Source organism: Gallus gallus, chromosome 11 (assembly GCF_016699485.2).
Source record: "Gallus gallus isolate bGalGal1 chromosome 11, bGalGal1.mat.broiler.GRCg7b, whole genome shotgun sequence".
Taxonomy (NCBI): Eukaryota; Metazoa; Chordata; class Aves; order Galliformes; family Phasianidae; genus Gallus; species Gallus gallus.
The window spans coordinates 10,275,378-10,302,864 of record NC_052542.1 but is presented as its reverse complement, the minus strand read 5'-3'; the positions used below and the strand labels follow the sequence as shown (position 1 = coordinate 10,302,864).

Sequence of the window (27,487 nt, the reverse complement as noted above, 5' to 3'; positions counted from 1 at the left end):
GCTTCATCCCTAGTCTAGTGGTGTTATCTAAGCCATCTCTATTCTTACTCCAAACTCAGAATAGAGATACAATTCTTCTTATGTACTTCTGGAAACTTACTTTTTTTGGTTGCTGGAATCCCATGTGATATTTTATCCCTAAACAAAGAAAGAAATTACAGTCATTATTTAGTAAAAATACATACACATTAATTTTGCTTGACTGATATCAATGTGTGTCTTCTCAGTAGGGAGAACAGAAACATGTTGTTAGTACAATGATGTATGGACCCATGATGTATTGAAATTAATGTGTATTTCATAGTAGCAATACTTCTTTGAAGAATTCTTTATATATGAAAAAGCAATTGTGAAAGGAAGTAAATGTCATTATCTCCTTTCTTCAGATGGGGAAACTGAGATGGAGAAGTGATTGCTTAACCTCAACGACCAGGCCAGCAGAAGAACAAAAAGCTCCTGATTGCAGGTTAGAGCTTTAAGAAATGCTGTTCTTTGTGTACTTACCTAAAGCTGCATTGGAATTCTTTTTCTAAATTTTCCCAAACTTTGGACACTAGGGTGCTTAATCACAGCAGTAGTCTGCATTGAGTACTATCTTTTGTTGTAAAACTAAAGCAATGCACAGTGGAGTTATGTGTAAGAAATAACTGTGTTTTGCTAAATCTTCTGGCTTATATAGTGAAGTCTGCCTGAAAACATAATGATAAAGATGTGACAATCCTAGAAGACAGCTCTGTAAGAGATATAGGATCTTTCTGTTGTTCCTAACCTCTGCTAGTATAATAATGCAGGATGCATAATGGAAAACATTTAGTAATTACAAAATTAGTTCAAAGCTTTTCAGCTTATCACAACCAGCATTTGCTGTCAGTAGTTCCAGTTTAATAAATCTGCATTACAAAGCCGCAATGTTTCAACAAGGACAATTACAGGTAAAGGTGTTGCAAGATACACTTAAGTGAAAGCATCACTGAAATAGCTCAGTCCGGATTCATTTTCATTATGCTGTGAAAGCTCTTGCCTGCCTACTTATTCACACTTTAGTTAATTGCAGTTATAGTAGTTAGTCCAACTTATATAATCAATCATGGTGTTTTTTTCTCTTTTAAATCAAAACTACAAACTGGTGTTAATAGTAGTCTGAGTCAAATTGCTAGAGTTATTTCTATGCTGTTAGAGCTCATCCTAGCAGTGCTTATTGCTTCTTTGATTTGTGTTTTGAGTTTTAATTCTGCTGCAGCAATTTGTTAGTTGTAGCAGAAATACTGAGTCACAGCTTGAAGCAGTGATTGAGCACCTGGTGGGAAGGCAGGGCCAACCAAGGGGAGCTCAGTGCGTGCAGTGCACCTGAGTGACTGGAAGGGGTGGAGCCAGGGTGCACCCTTTCCCAGACCTCATTTAAAGTTTGGCAGTGGAGGTGAGGACTTCTTGCTGGAGATTGTTGCATACCTGAGGCCTTCCAAGGGTAAGCAGATTCTTTCCTTTCTTTTTGTGCTTATGGCTGTTGTGTTTGAGCAAGTCCCCACTTGCTGTAGCCTAGGGCTTTACTACTCTGCTGTTATTGCTGTGCTTTCCATTGCGTTACAGCGTTACATTTGTAGTAAACTCAAGTTGGACTATTAAAAACAAAGGGCATATTATTTTTACTTTATCAAAAGTAGTTTTCAGATGTCTTATGTGAGTCTTAAGCTTTTTTTCTAGCTTATTTGTGAAAATGTTTAGCTGGAAAATAAATTAAGGAGGTATATTCTAAGGAGAAAAAAAGCTGTTCTATATCATCCTTGTCTGGGTTATGAAAGATTGAAACTGGTTGTTTTGCACGAGGCTTTATGTTACTGACTTGCTGTTCTTGATGTTCTTGATGTGATCAAAGTAAGGATCTTCTCTTTTCCATTCCTGTGTAGTGTTACAGAGCAATGAGGGTATGGAATCTGCTGTCCAACAAGAGTTACAAAATACTGAGCGCCAGCACTGTATACATATTTATACTAGAGCCTGGATGATAGGGTTAAATCATAGATCAGTTCTTTTTGGCAGCAGATGTAACCTCCTGCTTTCTTTGTAACCTCAGAGGCATAACTTTAAGCTGCTTGAGCTAAATTTGTGCTGGCTGCTTGGCCTATAGCCTAAGGCATCATTAATAAGGCTAGTTGGAGTAGCTGCTTAACTTTTACTTTGGGCTTTCTTATAGCGGAGGTTAAAATGAAATGTACTTCTTCTTACAAACTCATAATATTGTTATAACTTTCCTTCCCTTGAAGGTAGAAATCAAATGTGCCAAGTATAGCTTTGAAAAATTAACACAGGAAAAAAATTTAGTTTGTAGGTTGATTCTTCTGATTTGCAGAGTAAATATAGTATAATGCACTTAGTAATGATGTTGTAATGAGAATTACTCACAATGGCTACCAATTTCAGTTCCACTTTTATTTCTCTAAGTATTTCATTTTTAAATGTTTCTTTAAACTGTTCTGAGTGTTAAATTGTGCCTCATTCTCTGTCACAGAGGTATGGAGATGATTGTTGATAATGCCAAAATTCAGAGGTGAAGGTTCACATATTTAAAATATTTATCCTACTGTGAACAAGCTGTGCCTATGAGTGTAAGGCAGGAAAAATGGCTGTGCAACTGTACCCAAAAGATAGGATTTTGTAGGCATTATATTTTATTTTCCTCTCTGTTTCCAAAAACTCTTTGAGATTTTTTCCCAAATGAAAACCTGTGTATGTGAGAAAGACTTGGTCACTAATCAGAAAAGTAAGCCAGTGTTTTGGACTGAATCAGATGCAAATATTTGAGCATTTACTGTGTCTAGATTGTAACGTAAGAGTTACGGTTAAGTTCTTGACAAGTTTGTTTAGTTGTAGTCATTTCTCTTGACATCAGTGCGAACGGTGATAGTTTATAGCAAAATCACATCCTCGGTGTAATTACCCATAGAAGTCTGCGTGTACCTGGTATGAATAGTAATAAAAACAAGGTGCAAAGAGCAGCTATGGAACCTGGTTTTTTTTTTTTCTTTGATTAATTGAGTTATGTTTCTGTAGCATCATTTCATAAAGGTAGCTTGTTTTAGGGACAAATACATTGCACTCACGTGCTGTGCTTTGAAAAATTACAAATAATTGCTGGTAGGCGATGAGTAACAGTTTTTGAAAATGATTCTTCACTTACTGCTGTTAACACATAATCAGAACAACAATTCATGTTCAATGTAAATGTTTGGTGAAGCACTTGCCAATCTCTTCAATATTTTCTCAATTGTGACTTCTAAGAGTTGGCTTCTTCTAGCTGTCTTTCTCTTGATACAGTCTGTCACTTCAAATTTAAAGGTACATGAGATGAAAAAACCTTTTAAGTTCAGTGAATTTGGAGAAAGCATATTGCACAGATCTACTCTGCTAATCAACTGTAAACTTAACGTTATGCTGCATCTTTGCGATCTTGGCCATAACACTTGAGAGCTAGTAGGTAACGTGGATCATAATTTCTCTTTGCTGTAAATAAAAGGCTGTTGTCTGCTGTGCCTGGGTAGTTGGTGATCGTTTAATGTTTGGTGCCAACATCTCACTAGTGCTCAGACAGAAAGAATAGCCAAGAGACAGAATCATTCTATCAATTGTACACTGTTAATGTCAGTTTTCATGGTGTGTTTTTTCTCTTCCCCTTGTGCAACCATGATTTTCCAGACCTGAGCTTGGTCTGCTTTTGTTGTCTTTCAAGAAATATGAGCCTTATGCTTCATCCAATCCTACCATATAGTCAGTCCCATTGTGAGCTTTTCTTTTTTTTTTTAATGCTACTAGCAACACAATAAAATGGCCTTCATCTTCGCTGTGTAATATTATATAGCTTTGCCTCTCCTGCCTTCTCCTCTGTCTCTGCTTCAAGACCTAATTTTGGTTTGCCCGGAGTGGTGTTTTGCTCTGTTCTGAGACTGCACTGCAGCTGAAATATTTTTTAATAAAAATGATAACTTCAAGTCTGCTTCCGTGACTCCTTTCCTTTAGTGGGCTTCTGTGAGCAGCATATACGTGTTTGCTTCATCTTAACTGATTTTTGAAATATGTATACTCTGGAGGGGCTGTTTACATCGTTGCATGAACATCTGAGCCAAGTGTCCCATTCCCACGTACTTCAGTTTTATGTGCTTACTCAGGGAAGACGACACATACTTAATCACAGAATCAATAGTGGATTAGTACTCACAATCCTGATTAGTATGAAAAATCATTAGTTTCAAAAGGATTTTTCCCAGAATATTGGTCAGATGATTTTAAATTTCAGAGGAAAAAAAAAAAACACATAAGAAAAAACTGGAAAAAGAGCTGTTAGTTTGAACTGTGTGTATGAAATGCCCGTTTCTGATCCCAACTTATTCTGCTATCTAATTGTTTGCATATTTTAATTAAGTTACTTAACGTGGAAAAATGTAATAGCTATTATATGGGTAAATCCAAATAGTTCAAAATAAAAAAAATATTTTAAGTGTACATACTTGGAGTACTTTTTAACTACAGAAACTTTGTTAGAAAACAATTCTATATTAAAATTGAGGTCTAATCAATCAGAAAATACATGCATATCTGTTTTAATTGCTTACTATGCCTGTATGCATGTTTTTATATCTAAAACTCAAGGGTTTTTTTCCTCAAAAAAATGCAAAGCAAGGCAAACAGAAAACCCACAAAAAAACGAGAAAACAAACCAACAACCTACCTTGGAAGTCACCATCTAAGCTACATACAGAGCAACTGATTTTAATAGAGGAAATTAATGAGGCAACATAAAATAAGCTTAGCAAAACTACAGGATATTTCAGTTGTGTATCAAGAAAGGAGTCCTTATAGTGAAGCTATGTATGTAATGTAATGTTTTTTGAGTCAACAGCAAAGCTGGAGGTCTGCAGTGTCATCTCCCACAGAGGAGATAAAATTTACAGTGAGTGTTTTGGTTAACTGATACAGTGCGGAGCTGCTGTCAAAGCCAAATGCCTACTGACAAGACAGGCATCACGGTGTTTTACAGAGAATTATGAAGTCATGTATTTCTGAGTCACTACAATGTCTGCTTCAGCTCGTGTTTAATTTTACATTAATTTTTGCAGTGTTGAAGACAAGGCAAGAGAGAGTCACTATATTCTCTGTGAATAGCAAGGTACATGGAGGAAGCTCTAAAGCCTCCTGATGTTTGACCAAATCTGTCATTCTTGAGATGAATGCAGTCAAATGCTATCTTCATAGCACCTTTTACTCTTATAGAACTTAAAATCAGATGTTTGGCAAATCAGTTACAAGTTATCATGTTTCGAATTCAAATACTGGTTGTCTTAAACCCCCATATTAGCTGATAAATTTTACTCCGAAAAATTTTAATCCAGTCTCATACAGTGATTTTATTTATTTTAAAGTAAAAACTAGATTAGATTTCTCCAATATGTTTAGCAGCAAAGATCACAATTCTTAAATCCATCTTGCTGACTTAAAGAAGCTGCAAACTTCTTAAACAGATTTGATCACTATTTCCTTTGCACAGAAAAGGATGGTCAGAATGTTTCCCTGGCTGTTTCCTGGTCTCCAAATCAGCCCTTAAAAGCTTCAAGTAGTTAGGCCTAACTCTGAGCAAATAACTTCCTGCTCTACCAAGCTACTGAGTTAAGTTCTTTGTATTTTAATAAGCCGTCCTTCATATGTGAGGTTCTTTGTATATCAAAAAGCTCATTCTTCCTTACTTTTCTGATTTCTGTTTCAATCATAACATTGCCAACCATGCTGTATTTAACAAATAGAATGTATTTCAGATACTTTGAATGCTCTCCTGTAAGTGACTTGCTTTTCAGCAGTTGTGGTGAAGTGGAATACTTCCTAAAAAAAGATAGCCGTCTTCTCCCTTGTTTTCCGCTCTACTAATCTAGTACTGTGCACAAACTGAATTGCTTCATATTGATCTTGTGCTTTGTATTGATCAGAGTCAGACTCAAAGAGGTAGGCATTGCATCTAAGTAGAACAGTTGCTTCGTATTGCTAGACCAGACAAATCTGGGGTTTCTCCATCGCATAGGCAGCAGGCTGTACAGTACTATGCTGCATTTGTATCATGGGGTGTTTGAGATGGTAGCAGTTTGTGTGCGCTTTGGTTGATTAAAGCACAATTACTCTGTCTTTTTGTGGCTGAAATGACATTCTGTCTTAATGAAGTTAGGGAGTCTCAAGACAGAAGTACTGTATATGAAGGAAGCAGTGCAATTCTGAAGGGCATACCCTGGAAATAATTAAAAGCATTAGGTTCATCCATCAGTTTCAACAAGGAAAAAATTACAAATTGGGGAACCAAAGTAGGAGATCAGTAAACTTGTTAAATGACTTCTAATGTTTGTCACTTGAGGACTTCTGTACTGTCAAAGAACTTGGTATTCTCAGTTCATCTGTAGTAGTAGTAACCAATCTGGTAAATCAGAGTTGAGCCAAACTGCACATAGTTACCATTCTGAAATACTGTACTTGCTGAGCTGTGGCTTCAACCAACTTGTCATTGCTTCCCTCTTGATTTCCTGATTTTAGCTGGTATTCTTGACGTAATGTCCCTCTTGACACCTTGACTTGGGCCATCCTTTGTACACAGCCTTCTCTGCTTTTTCTAGTAAGGGATTCTTACAGCAAAGGATTGCTGTATGAGCCTGGTACCCATCATTTCAAAATATGACAACCGTCTAAGCAATGTTTATAGAGTGGCTTTGTTGTTGAGTTCATGAGTTGTAGACCACTGTTGTGTTACCTAGAACTGGAAAATCTGGATACCTCTTTGTCTTACTAGAGAACAATAGAACAGGTATACAAACCCTTAGAGACAAATGTACTGCTATATTTTTTTCCTGAGACTATACTTTTTGTTCTAAAATACGCTGCTTCCATCTGCTTGACTACCAGTTATATAACTTGCACTTCATCTGTATCCTTGATAGCTAATAAAGCAAAGGAAAATGCATGGTCCTTTAGTATTGCAAGTTTAACTGAACAAATACAAGAAGCTGTTGCTTGTTAATTTATTATGAGGAAGGTACCACTACTTATTTACTTAGTTAAATAGTAAACTGAACTATGATTATTAACAGATGAAATTTTCTGACTGTAGTGGAAATGCTAAGTCAAAGCTTGGCAGTGGAGGTGAAGGCTTCTTGCTGGAGATTGTTGTGTACCTGAGGCCTTCCAAGGGTAAGCAGATTCTTTCCTTTGTTTCTGTGCCTATGGCTGTTGTGTTTGAGCAAGTCCTTGCTTACTGTAGCCCAGCTACAGTACTACTCTGCTGTTATTGCTGTGCTTCCCATCACGTTACAGCGTTATGCTGACTTAACTTGTATTTGATGAGAATGCTGCAAAGTGAAACCTGTGCTACTACCTTCCCCGTTCTTTCTATGGTTCTGTTGCTGGGAATAGCATTAACTAATGTTGTTAGTTTTTAGGTACTGTCAGCAGTTATTTGCAATTTCTACTTAATACCATTCAGTTATTCTCCCTTCTTGTATTTAATACTTGTACAGTGATAGGCTTCATAGTATGGCTTTGACAAGGACCTTAGTTTTTAAACTTTTTAATAAGCCTTAAATAAAATGTAAGGTTAAACACGTACCATTGCATGTTCTCTTAGTGTCCTGTACAGAATGTTCAGGTAACTGGAGGAGTTTCAGTGAATCTCAAGCAAGCATTATATGTAACTTGTGACTGTAATGTAGGAAGAAATTAATTGGACAAAATGGCTCACCTAGAACCCTTGAAATGGTTCAAGAAATTGTGCAAGTGGAACATTAAAGCTTCACTGGTCTTCATAATGGAAGGACAAAAAAAGTAAGACAGGTAGAATTCTGGATTGCTTTCATTTCACTGTGGAGAAGCATTTCTTTGGGAGAGAAAATGCAAATGGAAAGATAAGGCTGCACACAGAGCTTATAAGGTAGAGCTATGGAGACTGAGTGATTAAGTTCACTGATTTGATGGATTGACCAAGGATCAAATACCACAGATGGGAATCCAAATGCTGTACAGTGTTGTGTTACAATCAATTCACTGAAACTGATGCTTTTTCTCCTTTTCCTGTTCTAATAGTTAATTACTGACAAGTCTTTCAAGTATGAGATCAATATCTGTTTTTTTGTTTGTTTTTAAAGTCAACATCTGTGACTTAAGTAAAAAATTATGGTGCAAGAGGGGCCTTATTTGGGCAAACTATGATTTGTGATATGAGAAACAAGTATACAAGCAGACAGTACTTCTGGGAAGGCTGAGCATGAGAGGTTGAGGTCTTTGTGGGGACTTCTGTTCTTGACTAATGAACAGCTGGAAGGTAGTGGTGTTAGTCACCTCTTACCTGCACTGAGTGGAAAAGTCCTACCACACTCTATTTGGAGGATTTCCTTTATCTTGTTAAGGAGCTCATTTGTACTCAGTCACTAAAACATGCATGGGGATTGATTTGTTGAGCCATTTAATTTTAATATCAGTAAGCAAGAGGAGGAATTGTTTTAAAAACAAAAGGAAAAACAGCAACAATCTATGTAAAGCTAGACAAAATGGCTGTTAGTTTCAAAGATAGAAAATATTTTCTAGAGAAAATAGTATAGTTTGGCTCATTGGCTGTACAATCTCTCAAAGATACTAGCTAGGAAAACAATTTGAGTACTCACTGGTAATTCAAGGAAAGTGGCAAAGAAGGTATACATATCCTGAAATGACTTGGGAATGATGCATCCTTCTCAGCTTTGAAAGGATTATGTCTTGTTTCCTTGCTTGGTGATCCAGATCTTTGCTTGTCTTTCCAATGTTTTGCATAAGTGAATGGCTAACTGTGTTAGTAACCATCTTTCTCTTTGATCTTACCAGTCTGATAATTTTAATGGGCATACAGAAATCGTTAGGGACAAGTTTACTGTCAAGACCAAGGGGAAGACATGCTAAAGCAGTATTTTGGTTTGGGAGTTGGTCGCTGTACTCGTGACATACTTCACGTGACTAGCAGATTTTATCTTCCAAAATGTTGCACTCCTGTCTGCAATCAATTTTCATCTCAATTAGACTGTGTTCTTCTACTGTAAGTACCATGCTGAGGGGTTTGTTTCTAGCTGCATGTTTCACCAGAAGTGTGTTATGTGGCAGCAGGTCACCTTTCATGTCCTTGAAAATAATAACAGTGCTTTTTACCAAGAAATCAGAGGTGCATGCTCAAAAGTAGCTGTAAGAAATGTGTTTTAAAGCAAAGGAGTGGGAATAAATGTATTCCACCCAGAGGTCTCCCGTTTTAATACTGGGAAGCCTCTAGACGCTGTGTTGTTGTTTAAAGAAATGTAATAAATTGTTGATAACTGAGTTAAGGCACAAATAAAGTGAATTGTTCTCAACTCCAATCATTAGAAGACCAAGCAACAATGCTAATGTCAAAGACCTTGAAGGATTTAATGGTTACAGTACAAGATAACATAAAACTCTATCAAGTATCAGAAGTGAAGTGTGGCACCTATATCTGACAAAACAATGCTAACAAGTCTAAGAGGCAGTCAGGTATTGTTATTGTCTCTGGGGGCCATCAGGCTTCTCCATTAGTAAAGTGGCAGTTTGTGTTTTCAACTTGCCTACGTAGAAGTAGCCAATGAAGAACAGTGGTTAGATATCTGAGAAGAACCTCGTGTCTGGACAGTTTCTTAAATGTTGTCTTACCTCAGTGTAAGGGACAGTGCTTGAGGACAGGAGGTTTCCTAAATGAGAGAGGAATTCTCTTGTTCTGACGAATAGGGTAGAATACACAAGCATGAACAGGAACTGGTTCTTGTTGCCTGGAATGTCCCCAACTTAACCCAAGGTAACAGAATAATTTTATCGTAACTTGAGAAAAGGGTATCAAACAGGGAGAGAGACTGAAAAGTCTCAGATTTTCCCAGTAAGATTTGAAATAAAGAAACCTATTCAAGATAGAAATGGGAGAAAATCTACACAAATATTTGCTATCATACAGGGGCTGGTGACTCTCAATAGGTTTCAACTCTTTTGTACTAGACTGCTAAAAATAGGCATCTGTTGCTGAGTTTATCTTAATGCTTCATATGACCTGCTTGAGTTTTACAGGTTCAAATGCTTACAGAACATATGGTTTGAGCTTAATGAAGCATTATAACATGAGACCCTCTGGACCCATTTAGCGACAGTAGGGTTTAGAGGACAATTGCTCTGTTAACCACTGCTCACAACTCTTACAGTTAGGAACTGCTTAGATCAAGGTCTAATCTATCTGCAGCTTGGTATCTGCACTGGAAGCCTTTGTTGCCTCTCTCCTGTACATCTCCCAGGACACTTCTACATCTATGTTCTGGCCTTATTTTGCCTCCCCACACATGAATGCAAACACTTCAGGCAGATTGCATAGCAAGCTACTGCCAAGAAGAGTAGTTTTCCCTATCCACATGGTCTTCCTGTTTGCTTTGCTGGTTGCTGCCTCTGCCAGATCATTGTCTTCTTTTTCCCAGCTGAAAGAGTAGTAAAAGGAAAGATGCAGCAGTGGTATGGCAGTGTCCCTCAGGTATGTGGATGGGAAGTAGTCTTCTGTGGGTACTGGTAATTGTTCTTTTTATCTTCACACTTGAATTGGCAAAGTTTCTTTTAAAGAGGTCATATCTGCTGTGGCAGAGAGAAAAGGAGAGGATTCTGTTTGGTCAACCTTTGACAATTCCAATAGATGCTACTTTTGCCTATTCAGCCCACTGGCTGCAGGAACCAGAACGGCTTTGATGTACTTGCCTCTCTTTGGTACTCTCTAAACCATTAGTAATGCCTGGATTGAGAACTCCTCTGCTGCTATAATGTCTCTACTTGTGTTTTCTGTTCATGTATAATTGCAGTTGCTAATTTTTCTAATATCCCAATGTAGGGTGGTACATCAGCCCAACAAAGGGCTGAGGGATGGAGTTGATTGGAACTGCCTTTACAACCCAAGTTTGGGATGATCTTTAAGACAGTTGAATCTGATTTTATGTAACTACCTAAATGGAGAGTTGTCAACTGTCTGCTGAATTCCATTAGAGATGAACATAATTTGTGTTCTTGCAATTCAATCAGCGAAGACTAACTTGATAGAAGGCTTTTCAACAGCGTTGTTTGGGGCATTTCAATATATTCATGGTTCACTTTGTATGTTGCATACAGTATATACAATTCATTTTTTTTTCCCATTCTTGGTGAACAGAAAGGAAGTAATGTGCCACTTTCATTCTGTTTTCTAAGAGTAGACTTATGTATGGAACTGTTTCCTGATAAATAAAGCACATTGTGGACTGTATACAGGCTACACAATGCAATTCAATATTGTAGTTCTTTGAGGTGCATTTGTTCCAGTACTGATTAAACCCCAAGGTTACAGCAGAAAGTTACGTGTATATAGGACTTTACCTATCTAATGACTTCTTTAATCTGAAATGCAACACTTTTATCCCTTCAGCTGTGGATTTTTTGCTGATCTTACTAGCTTATTGAGTTTTCATTCAGAATGCATACAGGTTGCATTCTTATTTATTGATGTTTGATAAGACATTTTTAGATCTTTGAAAGTAGTATATGCAACTCTACTAGGAAGCCTTCCAGTTTTAATCTTTTGTTTCTTCTCAATTGCTTCCTAATGCTTTCCTTTGACAAGTTAATTCATTTCAGTCTCAATTTTCACTTTTGATCCAATGTTAAGCATAAATTTATATTCAAAGTTGTGATTTCACTGTAATTGCAAGCGTCTATTGCATTTAAAATGAATGGCATTCATCAGAAACAAGCCTTTTGCTATTTGCAATTCTGATTTGGTGGTCGTCTTATGTTCCTGTAGCTAATTTAGAGGAGTGGGGGGAATAAAATAATGGATATTTTTACTTCAGTCACTGAGTCTCTTTATCCCTTCCCATAACTGCTTGTGCATTTGGTTTTTCTGTACAAAAGTGAAAATATTCACAGTATACTCCTGAGAGAACTTTCATGCTGATTACGGAGAGGAATTTGAGAAAAAGATCATGCCTTTACTGGCATGGCTTGTATGTGGTGCAATATAGATGATCTTCTAGAATAAGAACATATGTTACATGAACAAAATAAAATCATTGAAATAATATTCATTTGTGTCAGAAATTTGAATCCATGGCTCAGTTTTGCTTAAAAACAAGCAGGATTTAAGGTAATCCATTTACATCACTTCCCTTCTTCCCCCATTAAGGAAGGTGGTAATAGCCAAACTGTTGACAGCAAGTGCTGCAGGAAGCAATATGTGTGATTTCCTTGGTGGCTGCCAGGCTCTTCAGATAAGGCTTTCAAACTACATTTATAATAACAGAAATACACTATGGGAAAGACAGACAACATGGTCTTCAGCAAGCTTGTTTCATACCAATATACTGAAATATTTTTCCATCTACCGGTTATTCCAGCTTCATACTGGTGCATTAGCTTTGGGAACTCACTGGAAGACTGAATGATTCATTGCATTCTTTCTTTTTACAGAGAAGCAATATCCTTTGAGAAGTTTAGAAACAGAACCTCTGTTATAAATTCTGAATGTACTCTTGCAAATCTGGGCCCTCTTCTCTCAGTGACTGATTTTGTATTTCACAATTCTGTGTTTCTTAACAACTAATTCTGTCAAGTCACAAGACAAAATATCAAGTAAATATACTGATTTGGAGTGAATTTGAGCATGGCATGTGTTAACTGGCTGATCAAGAATATAAGTACGTGATTCTCTGCAAATACCCCTGTGGCGGTCTCCTTAAATTCAGGGTTATTGTTGAACACAGGCAGTGCTTTTGAATAAAGAATGAATTTTTCTTTTCTAGCTTTTCCCCCGAAGATTTTCCCCTGGTATTTTGTACTACCTTCTTTGACTTGGAATTTCTCACAAGCTCTGTATTTTTAAGTTAATGCTGGCAGTCAGGCTCTCTGGCACATGCAGTTTTTTCCCAATATTTTTGTATTCTTGTTGCATATCCTCCTTTGATACGATAGATTTTTCAAGTATCGTTATCCAGTATTTTGACTTCATGTCCACTCTTGCCTAATGTCACCATGTACAACCTATGCAGAAAACAACAGAAAAAAAACCCTTGCAAAAGTTAATTTTTGTGTATGTATGATGCTTAGGGTGCCTGTCTATAAGTTTTATTCTGCAGAATGCGTCCAGCTTATTCAGATGTAGATATGACCTGTGTTAAGTCAGGAGGCTCTAACAGTTTTAAAAATACTAGTTTCTGTTGTATTATGAAAACCTCTGCATAGCCAAGGTTGTTTAACGTAACCTGTTCCAGTTATCTTTACTGATGATTTCACCTTTGTCAGTAAGATAACACAGAGATCTCCTGTTGTTGTTCAAGCTACAGAGATTTAAAATTAGCTTTAGTTTCTTTGCATGAAGTGTACTCTATGAGTCCTCCGAAAGGAACTAGTTGTTTTACTGCTCTGCATCAGTTTTCCCCACAGAACTGTGTCTATTCCTTGTTTATTGGGTTCACTTTCTTCTCTTTCAACACCCTAAAGGCATCACAATATCTAAAATGAGTATACATGAGTGTCTTGAGAGAAAAAATTCCTATTAGGATTTCTAATGTTTTGAATATTTCCCACCTTCTCTTATTTTCATGTGGCTTTTAAGTAAGTAGAAATCCAGATGGGAATTTCTCTTGTATTAAAACTACATAGGGGTTGAAAACCTTAATTCACTTATTATTGAATTAATTATTGAACACTGAGCTAAAATAATACAGAAACCTTGGGTCAAGGGAAGAATCTATTTTCTTTCAACTGGTTTTAATTATATTAACAGCTGAAGACTGTCTTTTAGTGTATACAAAAGCATTTGTTTTCGCAGTATGATACTAAGAAGAATGTATTCTTCTAGAATTATATGCAATTCATAACTGGATTGTATAGTAAAGCTAACAACCTGTCTGGTTTGTGTGGCTCTCTTCCTGAGAAGAAGCTCACATGGTACCATAGTTCTACCATCTCTCACTGAATTAAGGTGATCCTACATAGCAGCATGTGCACAAAGATGCCATGCTTGTAGTACTTCTGCTCACAGCCTTTTATTTTTTTCATTGATCTTTACAAGCCTATAACTCTTTTTAAAAGCATGTCATTAGATAGATATTGAAAGGAAAATACTTATGATGACTCTATAAAACCAATAAAGCTGTCTTTATTAGCTTGTATAGAAGACTTTATTGGGGGTCTTAGTCTCTGTAGATAATGAGCCATGTTTTGACACCCAAAACCTGTTTCTCCCAGGCAACTCCAGAAGCCTTTGGCCATGCACTTACAGCGCTCCACCCCTGTGAATATACTTTGTCAGGTGCACTTCCTTTTCTGATTTTTTTTTTGTCCAGTCAAAATACAAAGCCTTAAACATAGGTACCCGATCCAAAGTAGTAACCAGTGGAAGAGATAACTGGTGACTCCTGGCAAAGGAACAAGTTCCTTTGTTTCCAGTGCAACAATGGCTTAGACACTAAACATTAATTTTCATCAAGCACTTTGCTATAAATCTCAGTTTAGTATCTGTTTCAGATGTTCTAGATAAATTCTTAACCTTTAAGTTGTTCCCTCTTGTAATCCTATATCACTGATGAATCTTGGCAGTGACAAATGGTACTGCTAGACCCTGCAGCTACTTGTGTTCGTGTTCTTCTCTATGTGCTTTCTTTAGGGGAAGGACATGGCAGCTTGGAGGGAGCCAGTCTGAATACTAATGCCTATAAATGGCACCCTTCTTTACATTCTTTTCCTCCCCTTCCCCAGGTTCTGAGTGTCTATGAAAAGAAGCCACCTTTTTAACACAAAAATGAAACCACTAACCAACCGACCAAACAAGAAAACCCACCACAAAACCACCCTTGTCTCTTTCAAGTAGAAACTACTTTGTGTCATTGAGATCACTTGCTATCAGTGTACTGTGTTTTTGAGCTCTAGTAACATAGCCAATGCAAATGAAAAAGGATAGTGACACATGCCTTTGTGTATTTTCTGTTTTAAAGAAAACAGTACAAAAGTATTGATTACTGACAATGATTTTCAAAAATGAAAGCAATAGAATATCAGTTCCTATATAACATAAAAATTTTGCAGTTAGTGCTACTAGTAAACTGTCATAAAACAGCAGAATATTGTTGAAATAACAACAAAATTCAGAATAGATATGAGAGTGAACAATTCTAGGTTTTCTGTCTGATACAAAATTTTTGGGGGTAAGTAAAGATGAACTGAAAACCTGAATTTCACATGGAAAACATCCTTTTTGACCAGTCCTGCTGTATTGGTGAGATCTATTCTGACCAAGTGCAATCCAACAATTACATCATGCGTGTATTCAATGTGCAATATAGATCAGGCAGAGCTTAAGATTTTGCATAAAACTGCCTGATGTTATACTGCAGGGACTCCCAGCTGCAGTGCCTTTGACCCAGAGCAGATCAGCACAGTGACTTTTTGGTCACTGTGTAGAACCAGTAAGCTTTAAAATGAGTGGGAAAGCCTTTAAAGAAAAAGGCTGCAGTAACACAACAGGAGATAGAGCCTGTTCTCTGCCCTGAAGTGATGCACGTCTACTGCTCTAGGCACATCTAAGAGCTGAGTGTGTTCAGCACCTTCCAAGACCTGTCATAGACCCTCCATTTTCATGATACTTCCAGCTCAGTCTCATTTCTAGTTATTGGCTTAGAGGGAATAGTCTTTCTTAATGACCTCTCAAGGGTACCACAAAACTTTATTAATATTAAGCGAAGAACTTGGAGATCCTCCACAATTATGTGGTTAAAATAAGGCTTTAATGGTGTGGCTTTGTCACAAAAAAAAAAAAATCTGTCCTCTTGCTTTGAATGACTGTAAAGACTTTTTATACTGTTTGTTAATATATTTAGATTAGATGCTAGCGTGAAAGCCTAAACACCCTGTCATCTTCAGGCACACTCAGGCGATTAGAGTGCAGCTTGTATTGTTTTATAATTCAAGCCTGCTGAAGTCATAAATTAAGAAGCTCATTAAATTTTCAATTGCATTAATAGGAAAATTCAACTTATTAAATTCTTTGGTAAGGCATAATAACAAAGTACTGGAAATGCATCTTTTTTTCCCCCTCTATTCTCATTAGTACTTGTTGCCCAAATAGCCTTAATATAGCAAAATTAAAGCAAAAGGAATATAAACTGAAGAATATAAACTGAAGCAAAAGGAATATAAACTGTTACACAGAGCTTAACAGTAATCTTCCTTGTTGTATTTTTAAGAATTGCTTAACAAGTTCTCCTGACTGACAGCCTGCTCCATAAATAGCTGCACGCACCTCAGCAGTAAGGTGCCAGCATCTCTGCACTCTGTGCTTGGCACTATGTTGTTTACAGCAGGCTATCAGATAAAGACCAGTAACACTGTTCTTATTTGGCAATACATGACACGGTTTGATATTATAGGTTGAGCAGTTTAGAAATGAAAATATTAGGGAAAAAAAATCTCAGCTTTCCCAGTGATTGGAATTTGTTATGTACTTAATGGAGCATGAAACCATGAGACTGCTGTGGGCTATGTCTGTACTGGTAGAAATGGCTTTGTGTCCATTAGAATCCTAACAACTGGAGTTATGGTTGTGGTGGGCTTTGTTACCTCAATGAAACTTTCAATACCAGGTAATTATTCAAGCATGAATTAATTGAAAGTTAATGTAGTTATAGGCAGTTATACCACAGCTGACTTTGTCACGTTATGTTAGTATGCTTGTGTTACAACAGTACAAAGCTTTATGGAAATTCCTCATTCATCTTAATAGGTGTTAGTGGTACATCATTTCATTCACTGCTTATCTTGGTTATCTCCAAGTTCTGGAGGGCCAGAGGGAGAACTGAGCATTAGGGCACATGGAATCCTTAGCAGGTAGTACGAAGTCATTCCAGACAAGTTTGCACACAGAAAAATACTTGTCTAGATTATTTGAAGTGTGAGTTTCTTTCCTGACGGTAGATTACTAACACTTCTGTTGCCTGCTGCCGTTAAATTATACAGTTTGAATGAAGAAGCTACATTTTATATCTAGTTATACCTACAAAAAAAAAAAAAAAAACCAATTAACTGTTTCCTCAGCTAACGACTCAGTCTGGACAAACAAATGCCAGAGTTCCAGAGATGTCTCCATTTCTTCTAGCTGTTTGATGGCATCTCTTTCCAAACTGCTCCCATTCATGTAAAGGTACTTCACAGAGCACTAGGTGACACAAACTCCTAGGGATTTCAGAACTGGTGACTATTGACCCATTTAAATTCCTTAACTGTATCTCATAGCAGGGCATTTGGTAAATGGATCTTTTGGCACGCAAGTAGGTGATATTTGCAATGTTAACTCTTCTTTTTCTCTTTGAATACACTTGGACATCTAATTGCAAGGTCAGTTAGTTATTAGTTCAGTTTTGACCGCCCCCAAATTTTTCTTCTGTGTACCCGAGTACTTTTTCCTTCTGACAGTGTATTTTTTTATTAGAAGTCTGTCTTGGAAGTTTGGGGACGTAGAAGCAGCGCTGCAAATAATAAAACCTACAAACACTCTTCAAATTTCTGTTGCTGCTGCTCTTGTCATTTCTTTGGAAAAGATTTCATAACCATCACTGCTTCTCAGGGAGGTTTAATAACAGTGTGGTGTCAAATCATAATCTGATGGGTTCATGAGTAGGGGAGCCCAAGATATCGTGGGTCACAGGGAAAGACAGTGCTGCCATTTGTGCCTTTGTGAGGTGATTTTCCTCTGTGGGTACTGATCTGGTTTCTAGGAAAATGGGATCTTAAGACGTGGCAAAGTAACGACTTGGCATTTAACTACTTGCTACTTCAACCTTTAAACTTATTAAGCTAAAATGATAGTACTTTAGAATCTGATTCATGATTGCTCATTGCTCTAGATAGATAATGAAATTTCTTACTGTTTTCATCATAATGAAGATACTCACAGTAATGAAATACGATGTATTTATCTATGAAACTTCAGTAGTTTACTTGCTTCTTTCAGAGATGTGAATGTTTACAGATTTTCACATAAGGTAGTGGTCTGTTGAGCAGATGATACCAGCAGTGAAAGGACTTGGCTTTGCTTTTGGACGTGTACAGCTCAGACCAGTTGTTCTTTCCGGTGGCAGCTGCAACCCAGTTTGCAGGTATCACTGATGCTGGTTGTACTGGGAGACATTAGTAAGGAGCTGAAGTACAGCGAGGGCTGCGTGTCTCACAAACCTCAGGAGTAGAATTTCATATAGAAACGTGTGATTTTTTTTTTCTAGAAACGTGCTCTATCTTTAAGATGTTCTTAAGCTTGTTTTCCTAAATCAGGGCCATGTGGAAAGCTATTTCCTTTGGTTTGGTTTAAGCAGTTAGCTTTCAAGTGTATAGATAAAATTAAACAATTTGGTTAAAATGCTTTGTGGTTTTGTGCAATGGTTTTCTAAAGACAGCACGGCTTCTGACTTTTCAATTTTTTCCACTGTCAATCAAAATAAGTTTTAATCTACTTTTCCGTGCATTTCTTTTAACAGCACTGCTACAATAAAACATATTAAATAATTTCGTTAACCTTGGCCTAGACTTGCACTGAGAATCTCCTTAATTGGGCAAGCATAGCACAGATGCGAGATCTACGATTACTGCAGCTATGCCAATCTACTGGCAATGTGTCATTTTTAATGTGACAGCTGTATTCCAGCAATCAAGGGTTACAGCTTCTGGCAGCGTGAAGTTCTCATTATGCCATTTCTGCTCAGCAGTAAAATAATTATTTCAAAGCAAGCTGCTTCCTTCCCATCCCGAACCCGAGAAGTCTTCCTGTTTATTGTTTTGTGGCTTTTCATCTCATCGTTATTTGCAGCAGCTGGGTTTGTGTGTAAAAACTAGTGTTCTAGGATTGACCTGAGATATATTACTGGTTTGTTGCTTTTATATATCTATATAAATATAAAATAAAGGCTGAATCATTTTCAAAGTACATTTATCCTTCAAGTTAAATGAACCGGAAATAACTAAAAATTGGAGTGTTTTATACTTGCTTAATTATGTCATATGTACATCATTTTTATAAACTTGTCATTCTGCTAATCCCTGAACTCAGTGTTCTACCTATAAAAAAAATTTCACTGAAAGAATTAAAAAAGAAAAAGCCATGCAGGAGCTGTCATAAGAAATTGCTACAGCAGAAACCTGAATCTATTTGGCTCATTTCACTTGAGGTACTTTTGAGAGGAATGGTTTCTTCTTGGTTTTTATCCTGAAACAGTTAATTGTCTTTTAAAGTCCAAGGAGCAAACAGTGCATAACTGAACTGTGAAGAAATACTGCTTTACGCAACAACAAATGCTCACGTTTGCAGAGGTCAGAGTCTTTGGTCAACCTATCTTCCCACCCATCTTTCCTCTTCCCAGTTCTGGTGTTGTCCGGGGCATGTAAGTAACTCCAGGAGGGAGAGGGTTTTTTCCAGTGTCATAGACCAAAGAAATTAGCTCAACTAAATGAGAAAGTAACAACAACAAAGCCTGAAGCAGTTCTGTACCACAACCACGTGGCCAAAAATAGAATCATGTTTGCTAGGATCTAATGACCGCAATAGTGATAGCAAATGTGGTGGAAATCATCAAAACATCTTGAAAAGAGAATCACTTTTCATCAGCGCCTTATTTTTAGTGCATTGGTGCTGAATTTTAATTTGTAATTCAGTTTCCTTAATGTATTCACCTTATGTAACTGAGAAATCAATATCACTGCATGGGTGTATTGGTTTTGCTTCTCTACGTTAAAGGTCATGCTCTAATTTGAGCAACTACAAAAATTATCATTTTTTCAGTAATTTTAGATAAGACTTTTCTGTAGCCTTAAGAAAAGTATCCTAATATGCTTTTGGGAGCAAAATAGTTTGATACATTACTGCTATGTGACAAAACCTATACAGAATCTTTATTAATAATCCTATTAATGTTTCATCTAATGCGAAGGAAATGGTGAATAAATTGTGGCTTTAACCCACTGCTGAGTTTCCAATTACTATTTTTCTCCCTATCTGCTTGCACTATATCATTTTTTTTTTTAATATGACTGAAATGTTCTAACAATCAAGGGTTAGGATCCTAACAGCATGAAGTCCTCATTACATGATTTCTGCACTACAGCAAAATAATGATTGTGAAGCAAGCTGTTCTCCATGTAACACTTACAGAATAACTCATAAGACTACCCATTTACCAGCTTCTGGTTATGGATTCAATTACTTCATGCCTCAGGTTTGTGGATGTTGGAATCGTGTCATGCATCTGTCTTGAGCTGTACCATAAAAAGCGTTCAAAGTGAATAAATTACAGGTGATGTTCCCCAGCAGCACTCTGAGGTTTTTGCTTTTTTCCCAAGCCACTCAAGGCCGCGTCTTCTAAAAGTTTAATGAAGGTTTCATAAACCACAAAAAAGCCCGCTAGAATGTCCTGACCTTCTTCCATTTTCTAATACTGCCCCCAAATCTACATTTTTCACAATTAATAGAGACTATTACACTTGAAGGACAGAATTTAAATGATACGTTATAGTCCCAAGTACGTGTTAAACAAAATGGAAGAGGTAAATAGCGTTTGTTATGGCTGTGTGGATGCCAGAGAGCACCTTTCTCAAAACAATATGGCTTGCTATCAGGTTAGTACAGTTTGCTTCCTTTGGTATGCAGTAGAAAATTGTCAAGGAGATGGAACTATAAATACTTCACTGTTTGAAACTGACTCGAGGTACAGCCACTGTATGTCTGCTATTTCTTTATTAGTAGTGATAGGGCAGGGGAAAATCCAGGTTGCCCTACTGTACTTCATCTGACCTATAGCCTCTTTTTTTTCTTCCTTTTACTGTAGGAGAAAATTAAAGCATGCCTGTAAGACCAAATGCTTTTTTGATTAAAAACCTGTTATTTTTTCCTTTTCCAAGAGGAAGGAATCCTGCAGTGTTGACAGTGTAAAAAATCTTGCAAGTAGTAACCAGTTGTTGGTAGTGCAATTGTTGATTGGTGATCTAAAGTAATTATCAAGCTCAAAACCAAAAACCATATAAACCATACCACAGTTATACTTCAATTATTGATCGTGCTTTTATGAGAAACTTAGTATCAGCTATTGTTTGCTTGCTGTCTGGTGCCCTGGAGAATGCAGTAAGGTGCTTGCTTGAAAGGGGAAACAATGAATCCTCTTGCAGCAGGGTCTTGCTGTTTTTCTTCCTTCTTAAAATCTTATTTCTGAGCTTTTCCCAGTAGAATTTCATGGAGAACGAGGTAGTAAGGCTATCAGTACAACCCAGACGCTCCCTAACATCTGGTAAACTCTTACATTCTGTACAGCCATAGAGTGTGCTCTCAGCTCATGCTTTGCCTTGCAGTTCCACAGAGCTGATCAGCTGTGCTGGGAGGGAACCGCAGAGCAAATATTTCCATGATACCTCAAGTACTGGGGAGGAACCTGAGGGAAAATTAAGATTTTTCTGACATGATGAGACAGATTATGCATAATAAATTTCTATCTAGCTCTGGAATTTGGCAGACTGAGGCAGACCAAGGCCAAGTCCTGTGTCACAGGGAAGCCTTGGTTCAGAACCGCGCTTGTTGCCATCAGTCAGCGGAGTGTCAGGATTAGATCACATAAATGGGCAGCACTGATGAGCTTTTTGAGCTATAAAATTAGACTTCTGTACCTCTGTAAATGATGGCTGTTTTCCCAGCAAGCGGAATGTGTGGAGAATTATTTGGTATACATACATTGTTTCCACACTTGTTTGCTGCATGTGGAATTTGTGGCTGGTGAGTGTAAAGCAGGGAGAACTAAAACACCTGGGGAACAGCTGATTGCTGTGCACAGCTCTCTTGCTTCTTGGGGTAGTCTAGCTATTGACAGGAGAAGAACTTAAGGGAAGTTATGGCTTCCTTAGCTCTAGAAAGCAAGCTGCAGATCAAGGGAGACTGGTGCTCAGGTGTTACACTTGTGATTTTTAGATGCTTATGTGCGTGGTTTTAACAAAGACACAATAGTGACATTTTTATGATTCTCTTTTCTAACTGTTATATTTTTATTGCTTTCCAAGTCTTACTTTCCTGACCTTTGTTTGATACCCCTGATTTGCAGAGAGACTTGGAGAGCAAAAAGATGTGGCTTCATGTATCATTAATTCCTTATTGCCCTGGTATTTATCTATTTCTTGATACTATTCCTTTCAGTGCTTAGTTTGGATAACAGGATTGTAAATCCCATTTCTCCTACCCCTCCAAAACTTATGGGTGGTATAAACACTTTTGTATCCACATTGTTAACATCTGTACATCAGCTGTGACAGCATTACTGAGGAGTATAGCGATCCTGTTTTCATTTGACTGTGTTAACGTAATAGAAGTCCATATGTGCACTAATGGACAATCTACTCTTGAGTCAATGCCCACAAAATCATTACCTTGCAACACAGTGTAATTATGCCAGTTGTCCACCATATATTGGTCTAGGGAGTGTTTGTTATTAAATGCGTTAGGCGTTCATCTTAATCTATAAACTACTTAGATCTATTGGTATCACAGGTATCCAGAAAAATGATATTTAGTGGGTAACAAGCAAAGAGAAGCAAGAACCAAAGAATTCAGAGTGTAAATGCTGCAGAGTGGATAGAATGACACGGAAATAGAGAAGATTCCCCCTGTGTATGAGGTAATTGAATTTGTACTGGTAATTAAAGAAATCAGGAGGTACCTGAGATTGGCAGGGCAAGAGCTAGGGGAGGCCTTTATTATCTTTAACATCATTTCTTTTAAGAAAAAGGCTTCAGCGTTGTATTTTCTCATAGGCTTATAGTGTATCACTGTTACAGACAAAAGCAAGACAGATATTAAAGATTGGAGGTCTGCACTCCCTTTTCTTCCTGCCAAATCTATCAGTGGAGTTCAGAGTGACTGCGGCCTACGTGCTGATTTTTTTGTAAGCACTGCAGTGGCAGGAGACTGGGCTGCTCTTGACCCAGTGAGGAGTAATTTTCCAAGTAAGAAAACTCAGATGGTTTCACTGATCCAGCTTCCTGAATTTGCAATGAGTGTGTCAGCTGCCTGTGGATTGCAACAGGAGACACTGAGATGTCTTCTGGCACGAGGAGGAGGAATACTGGGGATAGAGGAATACAGACATGGGGGAAGGAGTAGAAGTGGAAATTCACTGAGCAAGTAGGCTGCAGCCTGAGGAGATCTGTGGTATGTCATCCGTGGTGATCATGAATTTTTAGCCAGAACCCATTTTGGAACAGAAATGTGTCTGTGAGTTTGCTCACCCATATCTATCCCAAGAGACTACCTTTCCTTGTTTTTCCTACATGGCTTCCTTGCCTCTGTTGTTAGATATCTAACTAAGAATTTGCTCTCCTCCAACCTTATTTTGCTTTACCACAGTTTTCCTTTGTCCCCTAGGCTATTTAAATTCAGTTTTGAAAGAACCTCATTGTTTCTCTCCCTGTCGTCCATGGCTATATACTTGCTTTTTCTGGGATCTGCATGATTTGCACCACAGATCAGCATCCCTGGCAATGGTGCAAGTTCAGTTACCTCTCTGAGGCTTCCTTGCAGCAGGGCTGTTGTTATGCACAGCATGGCAGGTTTCTGTTAGGAGACCTCAGGTTAGCATAGGGATTTCAGGTATTGCATCCTTGAGCTTGGGTGCTGAGATACCATCTCCCCATTACGTAGGGCAGGGGTTATCAAGCGGAGCTGCTTTTCAGCTCAACTGTTAGGAATCATGGGTAGTATGTGATGCATTGCTGTGGCACTGAACAAGCTGAATATGGGACAAGAATCACTGCTATAGAAACCTACAAGGTTGCAAAAAGATAGCATTCCCTTAAAACATAGGCTAGAAGCTACCTCTTTTACTTCATTGTAGTTGTCTTTGTTTCTTCTTCGCTACAAGAATATAATTATGTAATATATGGTATAAAACCTGTTTGCTGAAGCCATTTCACTCACTTCAATGGGACTAGATTTTTTTTTTTTCCATAGTGTTTAAAAGTGGCTCACATAGCTATGGTTCTGCAGATGTACCTAAGTGTGAAGATGAAATAAGCTTGGCCTCTGAATTATAGATCAAACTGTATTGTACACCTAACTAATGTGTCAAAAAGAAACTAAAGTGTTGAAATAAGTGAGCCATTTATTGCAACACGACCGAAAGGCAGAACTGTGAAGCCTAACCTTTACAAAAGCCCAGCTTGCTTTTAATAGTTTTATACTTTCTAGAAAGAAACCCGTTCATGTACTTCACTCGATGCTGGCTCTCTTATAATCTTTCCCTTGTTCTTAAATAGAAATGAAATTTGTTAACTTCTGTGGATGCGCCCGAAAGAATGCATCCTGGAGTGACTGCGTTAAGGATTCAGGTATCTGTCATAGCTTTGAATTGTATTCTCACTATGCAGAGTAACATGAACGTTATGTAATGATACTGTAGTGGAAGCATGTCCGGTTTCAAAGTTGGTATTGCATTTTTGTTGCCACATATTGCTGGCGTTTAAACAATCTGTCTGCATCTTGTAAATATTTGCAGCAGTTCTTTAAATTGCATAATGCTTAGGGTACTTTTCTGAGCTGTAGTATGTAGAAACAACTTTGCATCAGTAAAGAAATCCTATGTGTTCATATCTTCTAACAGCAGACTGTACAAGTGTACCTGCAGAGTAGAAAAAGACTGATTAAGATTTCTGAACTTTTGCCCTTGCATGTTTTGTTCTACTGCTGAACGTGCTATTAAACCAATCCAGCGTACCAGCAAACAAGATGTGAGGAGGCCTATTGAACACAGAATTTTCACAATAAAACAGCACAAATTTTAGTTTGGTCATCTCTTTAACTATTAAACTGTGAATAACTCTCTGGCCCTTTCTGTAATATTTGCAGCTATATAATGTGATCAACAAAATCAGGAATATTAACAGGAATACAAAATACAACAAGAACGTCTCTACGTGAATCCAGTCGTCACACTGGGTTTTCCAAATGCTTTGTTGGCAGTGTGGTTAGTTGCATGTTAGTGCTATATGTGGATTCTAGGGGAGGCTGCTGTATTGCAGTTAGCTGCCATAGGGTCACTTCACTGGTCTTAGTGTTCACCACACAAACTGGTGTCGTTAAATAGAATGTCTAAATTTTTACAGAATAGCTATAGCCAAATAATGGTGTGACTATTTGTTCCAAATGGTGAACAGAAAAAGATCTACTTTTTAATGTTGTTATGGTATAAGGGAGGCTCTTAATTGTTTGTGTATACTGTTCTGAATGGAAGGAGAGGGACAGCCATTGTTGTGTTGCTTCAAGGATACATAAGTGATGTAGAATTCAATGGGTAATGTGTCTGTGTAAAGGAACTTGTACTTCCACAAACAAAGCTGATTTCTGTTCTGTTGAAAACAAAAACATCAAAGCCTGAGATGGGCAATGTGAAGGCAGAAAACTTTGTACATCCAGAAGAACTCCCTGGTCATCCCAATTCTGACTGCTGGATATACACAGACAGCTATGCAGGGTCTCATTCACATGTATCGCACAAAGCTAATTGCTCATAGCTGTTATGCTCTGATATTAAAATTACTTAGAAGCGTGTTTTTCTAAAATATTTCTCTTGAAATGTTATAGGTTTTTATAGACCGTGCTCACCCACGTTCTCTAGAAAATTGGAAGCTTTCAGTTGAAAATCTGTTCTGCTTACCGGCTGAATCAAATGCCAGCGTGTTAGCAATGGAAGCCCTGGCTGGATGGCGTGCTGTCCTTCTGCTAAGCCAGGATCTTCCCTGGGGCCATCTGCCACAGCTGGGCCGGCAGGCCAGCTCTGTGCTGCAGAGCAAGGTGAGGCAGGAGCAGTGGGAGGTGTGCCTGACCAACACCAAGGCTCAGACCATGGCTGCTCTGGGAGTTTTAGTTCTGTTGAGATGTGCTTGGTTTATAACTTTGTTTTCCTGCAAGGTTGTTGTGGTTTTCCTCAGAACAATGTTCTATTTCCTTTACCTTTGAAGATTTTTCACTCACAGTATCTGTGTAAATTACTTCTCCTAAAAAGTCATTTTCAGAAGACTTATCTTCTGATCTACAGCATGGGAAATGCAGAGAAAACGGCGAATATAAAGCTAGATGTATAAATAGGACTAAAGTAACAATTAAAAAAAGAAAACTTAGTCTTTGGGTTTATGATAAATGTTCTTGGTCAAATGAAGCATTACAGGATTTTTTACTGTCACTACTCTGTTTCTGGGAATGTAGAGAAAAGCCAGAAAGACTTCCACGTTGATGATGATTATGCGGTTTCACTAATAGTAACAATCCTTTCTCTGCTGTGTGTGCCTGTAGGAAGCAGAAGCCATTTCAGTGATTTCTCTTAGGCCACTGAACCTCCATATGGTGGCAACAATTTCTCGGTTACTACAGTCCTGTGCTGGAATCAGAGCAGTGACCTGGAGATGAAAGGCTCCGCATCCCAATCCAGGCCCCAAGTTAGCTGGTCTTGGCCCATTTTAATTTTCCTCTGCAAGCAACCACTTCTGCCTCTGGAATTACTGACTGAAAGAGGCAGCAAAGAAATGATTCTGTTGCTCGTATTTCCACTTGGGTTCAGCGATCGGGAGCACAGCAGAAATATGTGGTGAACCGAAAGGCTCTTTCTGCTTTTCTAAATTGTTCTGTGTGATATAAATGTTACAAAAGTGCTGTGTATTCCAATTAAATTTAAACAGTAACTCTAGCAGGGAGCAACTGCTGCGAGCTCGCAGGATAAATCAGCTTTCCTACTGAGCTCCATACTATATTTAAAATAAATAAATAAAAAAATTCAGTAATCACCATAAAAAAATGTATTTTTTTTCTGACTATCTTGCTTAGTCCTTCTTGTTCTTACGCCTCAAGGATAACAAATTCCTTTGACTCCATGCAAGATGAGATTCCTTCTAATTGCCAAGAGCTTTAGCCAGTAGCATCTTGTCTCCTTTGCTGTTCACTAGCAGGCAATGGAACCAAGATCAGCTTATCAGCATTGAACTCTACTTCTGCAGACTCCCTGTGTGATATTGGCAAGTTATTCCGCTCTGTAAGTGGGAATAATTGTGCTTTTGTTCTTTGTCCACCTCAGATGGAAAACCTTTGGACCAGAGATTTTTGTTTTTTAAATCCACACCAATTGCAGTGAGTCTGGCACTGAATTCCAGTCGGGGAGAATTATCATGGAGCAAAACCAAATCTGATTTGTTACAATTATTTCTGTTTCTGTCTGAGTTATGACTGAGTGTGAACTCATGGAATTTGGCTCACTAATGAGCAGAGAAAGATCCAGTTTGAGTAACTGATTTCAGCAAGATAGTGTACGCACACTTGCTACAAGATGTGTATCTGTATGCTATACACCCCTTACTACAAGGCTACATATATACATCCCTT

The 27,487-nt window shown here is 37.8% G+C and overlaps 2 protein-coding genes across 4 annotated transcripts in view; one reads left to right on the top strand and one right to left on the bottom strand.

The window, feature by feature from the left end:
* Positions 1-27,487, top strand: part of PEPD (peptidase D) — a 365,025-nt gene that overhangs the window by 26,264 nt on the left and 311,274 nt on the right. The window contains exon 3 of the mRNA XM_046899469.1: positions 387-466. The gene's annotated coding sequence lies outside the window, so the exon portion shown is untranslated. The remainder of the gene's footprint in view (positions 1-386; positions 467-27,487) is intronic.
* Positions 1-27,487, bottom strand: part of CHST8 (carbohydrate sulfotransferase 8) — a 170,099-nt gene that overhangs the window by 3,404 nt on the left and 139,208 nt on the right. For 2 of the 3 annotated variants that reach the window (XM_015292473.4, XM_040645925.2), the window contains one exon: positions 101-138. In XM_015292473.4, coding sequence (XP_015147959.1) covers positions 101-138 — 38 coding nt within the window. Of the gene's footprint in view, positions 1-100; positions 139-9,705; positions 10,542-27,487 lie in introns of those variants that run through there. The other variant, XM_040645926.2, reaches the window with a different exon arrangement.